Source organism: Somniosus microcephalus, chromosome 15, assembly GCF_052327205.1.
Source record: "Somniosus microcephalus isolate GS21.2 chromosome 15, FLI_Smic_1.0, whole genome shotgun sequence".
Classification (NCBI taxonomy): Eukaryota; Metazoa; Chordata; class Chondrichthyes; order Squaliformes; family Somniosidae; genus Somniosus; species Somniosus microcephalus.
In genome coordinates, this window is record NC_141001.1 from 106,166,840 (window position 1) to 106,179,616 (window position 12,777).

Genomic DNA, 12,777 nt, shown 5'->3' on the forward strand with positions numbered 1-12,777 from the left:
TTACTCATTTCCCTAATTTGTCTGCATATTTCTTCCTCCACCTCCCTTTCACTATTAGGTGGTCTGTAGACTACGCCTATTAGTGTGACTGATCCTTCATTATCTTTTATCTCTATCCATATGGATTCTATTTTTGTCTTGCCGATAGTTGCGTCACTTTTTCCTACTGCCATTATGTTATCCCTAATAAGTACAGCTACTCCATCTCCCCCTCTTTCTTTTCTAAATATGTTATACCTTGCAATGTTTAATTCCCAGTCCTGATTTTTCTGTAGCCATGTCTCAGTAATCCCTATTACGTCTGGTTCCTCCCAACGCATGATTGCCTCCAGCTCCCCTGTTTTATTAGACACTATGTGCATTGCTGTACAGACAGTTTAACTCATTTTTAATAGGATTTCCTCTCCCTTTCAGTTTAGCCATCTTTTTAGATTCCAGTTCTGTAACTCTATTTATTCCCTTGCTATCAATGTCATCCCTTACTTATTCTTTCCTATGCTCTCTTTTCCTGTTTTGTTTATATTTAGGCTGGTTACATTTCTTGTAGATCCCTCCCCCCATCTTACTAGTTTAAAGCCTTTGCCACCTCCCTATTTACCCTTTCCGCTAGGACACAGGTCCCATCCCGGTTCAGGTGGAGCCTGTCCCATCGGTACGGCTTCTTCCTGTCCCAGAACTGGTGCCAGTGTCCCATGAAAAGGAACGCTCTTTCCCACACCAGCCCTTTAGCCATGTGTTAATTCCCCCTGATCTGTCTGCTTCTATGCCAATTTGCACGTTGCTCGGGCAATAATCCAGAGACGACCACCCTCGAGGTCCAGCTTTTTAAATTTAGAGCCTAACTCCAGATACTCTTTTAGCAGGACCTCCTCCCTGTTCCTACCCATGTCATTTGTTCCAACATCTCTGCAGAACTTCCTGAACTTCAATTTATTTCTCCACCAAACCCATAATCATTTGAAAAAAAGACATATCTTTTTAAATCGATGAAATTCCTCTTGGGTTTTGAATAGATGAAATAATTGTGCCATTTCTTCCTGTAAAAATGCAGAACAAACAGCACTCACCTCCTCCGTAGCTCATTCAGCTCTAAGTTGTCAATTTCCACTATGACACTGGCACGCTCCTGCGGAGCCCCTGGTGGAACTTCCTCATTTGCTTCATCCTACAACATAACCAAGAAAAGATGAGACTCCAATTTTAATTAACCCATGAACTGTAAAGTTAGGACACCAAGGAAAGCAGAGGTCAATGGGTGTCAAAGCCAAAACCCTCCCAGTGGCTGGAAACATGGTCGTGATTGTCAAAGCCTAATCGCCGCAGCCCCAGGACATGACCGCAGGAGGTCCATAAACCCGAGCGCATCTAAAACTCTGCTGTTCGTATCTAACGCGCATCAAGTCCCGTTCACCCATCACCCCTGTGCTCACTGACCGACATTGGCTCCCGGTCCAACAACGCTTCAATTTAAAAATTCTCATCTTTGTTTTCAGATCCCTCTATGGCTTTGCACCTCCCTATCCCTACAACCCGCCGAGATATGTGATACTCCAATTCTGGCCTCTTGCGCATCCCCAATTTTAATCACTCCACCATTGGCGGCTGTGCCTGCAGCTGCCTAAGCCCTAAGCTCTGGAATTTCCCCCCTAAACCTTTCTGTCTCTCTATCTCTCTCTCCTCCTTTAAGATGCTCCTTAAAATCTACCCCTTTGATCAAGCTTTTAGTCATCTGTCTTAATTATGTGGCTCGGCGTCAAATTTTGTTTGAGAATGCTCTTGTGAAGCGCCTTGGAACATTTTATTATGTTAAAGACGCTATATAAATACAAGTTGTTGTTGTTCTCAGTGCAGTGTCCTCAGCCCAGCCATCTTCAACCACCTCCCCTCTGTCATAAAGACAGGAGTGGGTGTGTTTGCTGATGATTCCATACGGTTTAACTCCATTCACAATTCCTGCCTGCGGCAATGGCTTGAGCAGCATCCAAGCTTGGTCAGACAAGTACAGGTAACATTAGTGCCAAGCAACGGCAGGGTTGGGAAGCAGAATAGAGCAGCTCTGACCACTTGCTTGGAACTTTTGTGAGGCTTCATTTACAGGTGGCCTTGAAATTCATGCCACATGGCTGGTAAGAACAGCAGTGCATGTATGGTGCAACAATTGGCTCAGGACAATCTTCAAAGCAAATGCCAAACGGAGAGGAAAACGGACAAGGGCTGAAGTCGCTTAACTTCCGAATGGTGCGCAATAGTTATAGGAGAGGAGTGGACACCAATTAGGTGGGAATTGCATATGGCACGCTCCAGCTGCAAGCTTGCATATTGGATTGAGGTGCAATTCAAGGTCAGTACAGTGGAGCTGTCACGTAACATTAGTTGAGTCCCACTCTATTTAATAGGTCAAATAATGTGACCCTCACAGCGCCAGTTTCAGTCGCAGTACCTACTGAATGGTGCACGACTCACCATTTTTAAGCGTATGTAGACATATTAAACTACTCAACACCAATAACAAAATATATTTTTACATTTAAAAAAAAAACTTGTGTTCACACTGTGGCCCAACATTTTGCTCATCCTACCAGTTCTTTCCCATTCTCTCTATCGTGTTTTTAAGTTTACTCTTTCTACCTTGTGAATCTATTTTAACCCTTTCTTCTCCAATTTTTTTTTTAAAAAGCTGTTTTTAAATTGGGAAGGAAATGAGAAAGAATGTAACTTTACATGACAACCAACCGCATTTTATACTCCACTTACTTGTTCTCCATTCTGAAAAGACGAGCGCAGAGCTTGGTATTGTCCTTCCAGTCTGTAGAAGCGATCCTGTACATCTCCATAACGCGACTGGGTGTCACGCAGAGTCTGAGACACTGCCTTTAGCTGACTGGATAATGTTGCTTTCTCTTCGATGCACTGCATAACCTGTGCCAGCGAAACAGTGAAGAAATGTAAGAGCTGATCAGTTTGTAAACCCCACAAACTCTGCATCATTAGAATTAAATTCATAGGTGTGTGTGGAGTTTACAAAGAAGCATGTTACGTAGAATGAAGCTCCCAACGATGTTACCTTGCTGTTCAGCTGTTGGAATCGCAGTTCTCTCTGGTGAATCTCTTGTAGGTAACCCTGAGCTTCACTCTGCAGTTGTTTCTTTTCTATTAACAGAGACTTCAACTTGTTCAGCAACATTCTCGTTGCCCAGCAAGGATACAGTTTCTAAGGCTAAAATAAACACAATTTTTTTTAAAAGTTTTATTTGAATGTGTTTGAAGCACATCAGACAATGCCCGCACACACAGTATTTCCATAAACTGCAGATTAGATATAATTTGCAAATCTTTCTACCAATACTCGATTTAATCATTTTGAGTCAAACCCTGAATGAATAAAGGTTACATTTAACCAAAAATAATTAGGGTTCCGTCTTTAGGTTGAAATTGGCAATTGATAATTAATGCACCGGCATTAAATCCGAATAACAGACATGTTATTCATAATCAGTAATTCTGTTTAATGGGAGACACATTGGTAGATGAGAATTATTTACCTAGATTAGCTATGTTCAACAGACTGTACATAGAGAAATAGTTGCTCTGATTTTTAGGGAATTAATTGGCCTAAATTACTTCAACTGAAAAATTATGAACAGTTCTGGATAACTATGTTTCAGAAACCGTAAAGCACAAATAGACTGTGTCTCCCACACTTCCGGTATCAGACTGACACACAGGCAAATTACTTTAAATAAATGCCAATGATTTCCAATGTACAGAGAAACTTGCCTCGTCAACAAGAGATATCTTCCAAACTGACTTCAGAGTCACACACACAAGAAAAAAGTACAAAAAAGGCTAGTCTGACCTCTAATTGACCAAAAGAGCTGTCCAAAAACAACTAGGTTTAGAAATTGGTTTGCACCGGCCTGCTTCGGGGAGGGGGGGGGGGGGGGGGGGGGTGGAGGGAAGAAAGACGACAACCAGGAGTGGGAGTGAGGGGGACGACTGGGAATGGAAGGAGGGGAATGGCCAGGAGGGAGAGACAATCGGGAGGGCGGGGGTGGCGTACTGGCCGGCAGCAGCCTGTGGTTTTAATGTGCAGCCAGGAGGAGCATTACTGAACCTCCCAGCTTCACATTTAAGTGGGCATTTTTGTTTTACACTTAGCCTGCAACATTCCCTTAAAGAACTGCTGGTTAGGCTGTATGTAACCCCAATTTTACAAAGGGGGCCTAAAAGAGACAGTAGGCCCCCTATTTAAAGATGTAAAGGGCCTAACACCTATTTCAGGCATGGGTCCTGGACGCCTCTTTTGATGCCTATACCAATATGGCGAGTGGCGCACTTCGGGCTCACATGGTGCGCGCACACACCTGTAAAATGGGTGGAGCGTAATCAAATTTCTAGGCCCTAGTCTGTAACTATCCCATGAAGACACAGAGGAATGACACCTCATGGCCTTAAAGAGACGTGCTAAGTTACACGCTACATTTTAGCAACAAAAAATGGTCTGATTTACATGGTCTGATTTAGCCAGTGATTCAAAACAACCCTCTCTGACTGAGCTGCTTCCCGCAGTATCTGGTTCCGATCATACTATGAAAGCAATAATGGCTGGTACCACAAGACCAGAATGAACCTGTATGACATGAGAAGGGAACGGTCAATTAATGACCCAGTTCAGGATTGAAGGGAATCTCTACCTACAAACTCCAAGACGCACTGTGCAGATTGAGCGTGCTGGTCGCTCATCATGGGCAATTCCTCTCAATATTGTAGCACAAAACAGTGGGACCAAACAAAAAGGGAAAGAGCATGCATCATATACACCTCAACTACATTGATTCAAAGAGTGGTGTGGGAAAAAAAGAGTTTCAATTCATGGGGCACTGGCACCAGTACTGGTGAAAGAGGGAGCTGTTCCGTCGGGACGGGCTCCACTTAAACCGGGCTGGGACCAGCGTCCTGGTGAATCAAATAACTAGGGCTGTAGATAGGGCTTTAAACTAAAAAAGGGGGGAAATTTAGAAATCTAAAGAGAAAGGTCAAGGCAATAGAGCAGTATAGCAATTTGGGTAAAAATAAGCAGAGTGTGACAGGAAGGGACAGAGAGTTTAATGGTAGCAGTGCAACAGAGAATAAGGTCAAGGCAGGGAATGATAATAAAAAATGTAAATTAAAGGCTCTTTATCTGAATGCACGAAGCATTCGTAACAAGATAAACGTACTAGTGGCACAAATAGAGATAAATGGGTTTGATCTAATAGCCATTACAGAGACGTGGTTGCAGGGTGGCCAAGGTTTGGAACTAAATGTTCCAGGGTACTTGACGTTTCAAAAAGACAGGCAGAATGGAAAAGGAGGGTGAGTAGCCCTGATAATAAAGGATGACATAAGGGCAGTAGCGAGAAAGGATCTCGGCTCGGAAGATCAGGAAGTAGAATCAGTATGGTTGGAGATAAGGAATAACAAGGGGCAGAAAACACTGGTGGCAGTAGTATATAGGCCCCCTAACAGTAGCTGTATCGTTGAACAGAATATTAATCAAGAAATAGTCGGAGCTTGCAACAAAAGTAATGCAATAATCTTGGAGGACTTTAATCCTCATATAGACTGGATAAATCAAATTGCCAAAGGTAGTCTGGAGGACGAGTTCATGGAAGGCATTCGGGACAGTTTCCTAGAACAATATGTCATGGAACCTACCAGGGAACAGGCTATTTTAGATCTTGTATTGTGTAATGAGACAGGGTTAATTAGCAATTTCATAGTAAAGGATCCTCTGGGGCAAAGTGATCACAATATGATAGAATTTCATCTTAATTTTGAGAGTGACTTGCCCAAGTCCGAAACTAGAGTCTTAAACTTAAATAAAGCCAATTACATAGGTATGAGGGTCGAGTTGGCTACGGTAGATTGGAAAAATAGATTAAAAGGTATGGTAGTAGATAAGCAGCGGCTAGCATTTAAAGAAATATTTCATAATTCTCAACAAAAATACATTCCATTGAGAAAAAGAAACTCCACGGGGAAAGTGATCCAACCGTGGCTAACTAAATAAGTTAAGGAGAGCATTAGTTTGAAAGAAGAAGTTTATAATGTTGCAAAGAATAATAGTAAGCCTGAGGATTGGGAGAGTTTCAGAAACCAGCAAAGGTTGACCAAAAAATTGATAAAAAGGGAAAAAATAGAATGAGAGAAAACTAGCAAGAAATATAAAAACAGATTGTAAGAGTTTCTACAAGTATGTAAAAAGGAAAAGAGTAGCAAAAGTAAACGTTGGTCCCTTAGAGGCCGAGACAGGAGAGATTATTATGGGGAATAAGGAAATGGCAGAAACGTTAAACAAATATTTTGTATCTGTCTTCACAGTAGAAGACACAAAAAGCATACCAAAAATGGTGGGGAACCAAGGGTCTAATGAGGATGAGGAACTTATCGTAATTAATATAAATAGAGAAAAAGTACTAGAGAAATTAATGGGACTGAAAGCCGACAAATCCCCTGGACCTGACGGCCTACATCCTAGGGTTCTAAATGAGGTGGCTGAAGAGATAGTGGATGCATTGGTTTTGCTCTTCCAAAATTCTCTAGATTCTAGAACGGTCCCTGCAGATTGGAAGGTCGCAAATGTAACACCATTATTCAAGAAAGGAGGGAGAGAAAAAACGGAGCTACAAGCCAGTTAGCCTGACATCAGTCGTCGGGAAAATGCTGAAATCCATTGTTAAGGAAGTGGTATCAGGACACTTAGAAAATCATAACATGATTAGGCAGAGTCAACATGGTTTTATGAAAGGGAAATTGTGTTTGACAAATTTATTACAGTTTTTTGAGGATATAACTAGCAGGGTAGATAAAGGGGAACCAGTGGATGTAGTATATTTGGATTTCCAAAAGGCATTCGATAAGGTGCGACATAAAAGGTTATTACACAAGATTAGGGCTCATGGGGTTGGGGGTAATATAGTAGCATGGCTAGAGGATTGATTAACGGGCTGAAAACAGAGAGTAGGGATAAACGGATCTTTTTCAGGTTGGCAGGCTGTAACTAGTGGGGTGCCGCAAGGATCAGTGTTGGGGCCTCAGCTATTTACAATCTATATTAATGACCTAGATGAAGGGACCGAGTGTAATGTATCCAAGTTTGCTGATGATACAAAGCTAGGTGGGACAGTAAGCTGTGAGGAGAACACAAAGAATCTGCAAAGGGATATATAGACTAAAGTGAGTGGGCAGTAAGGTGGCAGATGGAGTATAATGTAGGGAAATGTGAGGTTATTCATTTTGGTAGGAAGAATAGAAAAACAGAATTATTTTTTAAATGGTGAGAAACTTTCTAAATGTTGGTGTTCAGAGAGATTTGGGTGACTTCGTGCAAGAAACACAGAAAGGTAGCGTGCAAGTACAGCAAGCAATAAGGAAGGCAAATGGCATGTTGGCCTTTATTGCAAGGGGGTTGGAGTATAAGAGTAAGGAAGTCTTGCTACAATTGTACAGGGCCTTGGTGAGGCCACACCTGAAGTACTGTGCACAGTTTTGGTCTCTTTATCTAAGGAAGGATATATTTGCCTTGGAGGCGGTGCAACGAAGGTTCACTAGATTGATTGCTGGGATGAGAGGGCTGTCCTATGATGAGAGATTGTGTAGATTGGGCCTATACTCTCTGGAGTTTAGAAGAATGAGAGGTGATCTCATTGAAACATACAAGATTCTGAGGGGGATTGACAGGGTAGATGCTGAGAGCCTGTTTCCCCTGGCTGGAGGGTCTAGAACTAGGGGGCATAGTCTCAGAATAAGGGGTAGGCCATTTAAGACTGAGATGAGGAGGAATTTCTTTACTCAGAGGGTTGTGAATATTTGGAATTCTGTGCCCCAGAGGGCTGTGAATGCTGAGTATTTGAGTATATTCAACAACAACAACTTGTATTTATATAGCACCTTTAACGTGGTAAAACATCCCAAGGCGCTGCATAGGAGTATTTTAAGACAAAAAAAAATTGACACCAATCCACATAAGGATAAATTAGGACAGGTGACCAAAAGCTTGGTCAAAGAGGTAGGTTTTAAGGAGTGTCTTAAAGGAGGAAAGAGAGGTAGCGAGGCGGACAGGTTTAGGCAGGGAATTCCAGAGCTTAGGGCCTAATTCAAGGCTGAGATAGATAGATTTTTCGACTCTAGGGGAATCAAGGAATGTGGAGATCAGGCGAGAGTGTGGAGTTGAGGTCGATGATCAGGCATGGTCTTATTGAATGGCGGAGCAGGCTCAAGGAGCCGTATGGCCTACTCCTGCTCTTATTTCTTATGTTATGTTCTAATATGTAAACTGCGTGATTTTAACTGACTGCCCTGAAAGAGATCGGACATGAGTCCAAGCAAATATCCTCCCAGACTTCTTCGGAGATCAACAAACCCAGACTGTCCCCCTTCCACCCGATGATAATGGCTTGTGTTCAAAGATGAATCAGTATAAAATGTAATTTAAAAAGTGAGATTGCTTTAATGTCTGATATGGAGAAAATAGGGATTCCTTCAATGCTGGTGACTCATGGTTGACTCATTTTATTGTCTCTGCCGACGGGATAAAATTCTGAAGCTGGAGTATCATGGGGGTGAAATCACCATTGGGAAGGTGATGCTGCCTCTAAAGTGAGTCATACGTCCAAACAAATATGAATTTGTTTTTAAAAATACTTACTTTTATCTGGTACATGCTATTTACATTTCCCAATTCACCACTCCACACTTCTTGGTTCAATTTCCTCAGTTCTGCAATTTGTCTATCTCTGTCTGCCACTGCAATGAGGTACTGCTCTTTGATAGCTCTCGACTCTGAAAGCAGGAAGCTCTTCTCCGATCTAAAAGGTAAAATAACAGTGTACCAATTTTGTCTTTAATGCTAAAAATCGAACAAGGCAGACCTTGTACATTGAACTATTGATTCCATGTTTTATTGATATTGAGAAAGGACATGCACCTGATGGAAGGGGAGGAGAGTAATGTTGAATATGTAATAACGTCACCAACAACACAGAAGCTACATGAGATGCATTGCAATAATGGAGCACGTTTGTTGAGGATGGTGCTGAATTGATATTGCTGCCAGCAAGATTTGCTTGCAAAACACTGCTTAAATAACTATATGGACATATAATTGATAGCATTGAACGGTTGTTCCGTTCAGCATTGTAGACTTGGAGGCAAGCATTCCAGATAAGAGTAGATTGCCACCTGGCCTGTAAACATAGAATTTTACAGCACAGAACCAGGCCATTCGGCACAACTTGTCTGTGCCGGTGTTTATGCTCCACACGAGCCTCCTCCCATCTGGAACATGAAAGAAACCGTAAGTCAAAGAGACAAGCTGTTTAAAAAACGATAATCTATGATGTTTAATCAGCAAACAAATTAAACCTGTAGAAAGGAAAGAGGACCCTAAAAAATAGCTCAAAATTAATTTCAATTGGTAACAATTAGCTATCATCTGGTTACTTGACCCTGAACACGTTAATTCATTCTGTGTGCATCTGTTACATTGTATTGCAATATACTTAATGCCAGAAATCATTGAAAATGTCGTAACATTTTAAATTACTTTAATTAGTTGAGGAATGGTACTGTATAACAATTAAGTGCAGATAAAACAATTTTAGTTCTGTTCCAAAGAACGTAACACCAGAATTAGGAGCAGGAGTAGGCATTCAGCCCCTCGAGCCAGCTCCGCCATTCAATAAGATCATGGCTGATCTTCGACCTCAACTCCACTTTCCCGCCCAATCCCCATATCCCTTGATTCGCCTGGAGTCCAAAAATCTATCGATCTCAGCCCTGAATATACTCAACGACTGAGCATCCACAGCCCTTTGGGGCAGAGAATTCCAAAGATTCACAACCCTCCGAGTGAAGAAATTCCTCCTCATCTCAGCCCAAAAGGCCGACCCCTTATCCTGAGACTATGACTCCTAGTTGTAGACACTCCAGCCAGGGGAAACATCCTCCCAGCATCTACCCTGTCAATCCCCCTCAGAATCTTATATGTTTCAATGAGATCACCTCTCATTCTTCTAAACTCCAGAGAGTATAGGCCCAATCTACACAATCTCTCCTCAGAGGACAGCCCTCTCATCCCAGGAATCAATCCAACAGTTTGCAAAAACTCCTCACAGAATGGATAATTTCAATGGATTAAAGAAAAGGTATTACGACAAGCGTGTCGTCCCAAAATGTATGCCATCTTATTTGTCCCGAGACGAGTTCTCGGAGAGATATTAGTTATTGCATGCCAGCCAAGATTAATGCCACAGTCTATACACTGGAGGGTATTTGTTCAGATGAATGAGGGTCAGCATTACAGCACTGCTGCAACTGTTAAACAAAATATCATAGAATCACAGAATGCTCAGTACAGAAAGAGGGCATTCAGCCCATCGTGCCTATGCTAGATCTTTGGCTGAGCTATCCAATTAGTTCCACTCCCCTGCTCTTTCCCCATTGCCCTGTAATTTTTTCCCTTCAAGTATTTATCCAATTCACTTTTTAATGTTACTACTGAATCTGCTTGATCAGCCAATGTAAAATGTTTGCACCGTCACCTCTAGCTCAAGTATCGTCGTTCAAGTCTAATTTTAAACTCGTGAACAATGACTACAGTGGAGGCCATTTAAATGAATGAAACCCCAGTGCATATATACAGACACAAATCAAGGCCCTTTAACACATAGGACATAGGTATAAAAGACATTTCATTCTGTCAGCTCTTCACCTGATAACTGGCGATACTCTGTTTTGCCCAAGAACCAAGGTTGCAACATTACATAGTATTTACAGCACAGAAACAGGCCATTCGACCCAACTGGTCCATGCCGGGGTTTACACTCCACACGAGCCTCCTCCCACCCTACTTCAACTAACCCCATCAACATATCCTCCTATTCTTTTCTCCCTCAAGTCCTTATCTAGCTTCCCCTAAATACATCTATGCTAGTTGCCTCAACTACTCCCTGTGGCAGCGAGTTCCACACTCTAACCACTCTCTGGGTGAAGAAGAGTCTCCTGAATTTCCTATTGGATTTATTGGTGACTATCTTATAGTTATGGCCCGCAAGTGGAAGCATCTTCTCTACGTCTATCGCTGCAGCTAATGAACTGATCAGTCAGCCATGATTTTCTACTGGGGGCATTGCTGCTGGTCAGAGAACTTGCCTACTGTCTGTACCACTGCTTAGAAAGTTTGGTTTACATTTCAACAGCGCCGTTTCATGACTGCAACATCGCAGAGGGCTGAACAGTCAATCAATCAGCGGCGACCTTGGAAAACTGCACCGCTGAAATACAAACCAGGTTCTGTAAATAGACATACAAACCAGTCCCAAAACTAAACCAAGTACTGAAATCACTTCTATATAAAATTGATTTATGATAATCAACTGTTTATAATTCAAGGTTATTCCTACATTGACCAATCCTACACCGAATCCCCCCTTGCTCACATAAAACTTATAACAGCAGATATTAAGCGTCAGTTGGAAGCACGCTCACCTCCGAGTCAGAAGGTTGTGGGTTCTAGGCTGACATTCTAGTGCAGTGCAAAGGAAGTGCTGCTTTGTTGGAGGTGCTGCTGTTTGGATGAGACATTCAGCCAAGAACCCTTCTTCTTGCTGAAGTGGGTGCAAAAGATCCCATGGCACTATTCGAAGATGATCAGGGGATCCTCCTAGTGTCCGGGCCAATATTCCTCACTCAACCAACATCAGCATCAAAAAAAAAAAATCTGGCCGTTCATTCATTTGCTACTTGTGGGAGCTCACTGCGTGCAAACTGACTGCCATATTTGCCTCCATAATTACACTTCAAAAGTAATTCAATAGTCGTAAAGCATTTTGGGATGTCCCGAGAAGGTAATGCGCCACTATATATATCCACATATACACATATATATATTTATAAATGCAACTTCTTTATTCGAACTGAGATTCTAACGTAAATAATAACAAACCTTAGCTCAGCCAATTCATTCTGGCAGGAAGCGAGATCCTGCTCAGTGTGTTCTTGCAACTTTGCTTGCTCAAGTAGTTTTTCCAGTTCTTCTACTTTATTTCTGAACCATGCTATCTCGGAGGGGTCGTTACCAGTCCATACATTCTGGCGAGCAGCCCCTTTTAACTGAAAGGGAAGTGAAAATAGTACTCTTCAATTTTTATGTAAGCATGAATGTAAAACATAGTTAAAACAGCTCTTCTGTGTCCTTCCTCGGACTTTAAAAAATAATTTAAACATAGACATTTACTAACTGTACATAGCCTGAGATATAAATCCCGTCACTGAGCAATTTCATGACTGGGTTAATCCTCAATTTATATTTTACATTTAGTACCTTGCAACTCGCCAAGGCTTCTTTGGCAGCACCTCCCAAACCCGCGACCTCTTCCACCTAGAAGGACAAGGGCAGCAGGCGCATGGGAACACCACCACTTCCAAGTTCCCCTCCAAGTCACACACCATCCCGATTTAGAAGTATAATATCGCCGATCCTTCATTGTCGCTGGGTCAAAATCCTGGAACTCCCTCCCTAACAGCGCTGTGGGAGTACCATCACCACGCGGACTGCAGCGGTTCAAGAAGGTGGCTCACCACCACCTTCTCGAGGGCAACAAATGCTGGCCTTGCCAGCGACGCCCACATCCCATAGACGAATTTAAAAAAAATTCTCTACTTGACCCATTCCTTGCTAGGCAGCCCCATTATTCTGTATGTCATTAAATGGCTCTATTTAAAAATGCATTTTCA

At 42.2% G+C, this 12,777-nt stretch overlaps 1 protein-coding gene across 1 annotated transcript in view; it reads right to left on the minus strand.

Annotated features, from left to right (window-relative positions):
* Positions 1-12,777, minus strand: part of LOC147107130 (uncharacterized) — a 93,498-nt gene that overhangs the window by 9,308 nt on the left and 71,413 nt on the right. Inside the window, 7 exon segments of the mRNA XM_086008226.1 lie at positions 1,068-1,165; positions 2,755-2,919; positions 3,065-3,166; positions 3,168-3,217; position 4,476; positions 8,690-8,849; positions 11,987-12,153. Coding sequence (XP_085864352.1) covers positions 1,068-1,165; positions 2,755-2,919; positions 3,065-3,166; positions 3,168-3,217; position 4,476; positions 8,690-8,849; positions 11,987-12,153 — 743 coding nt within the window.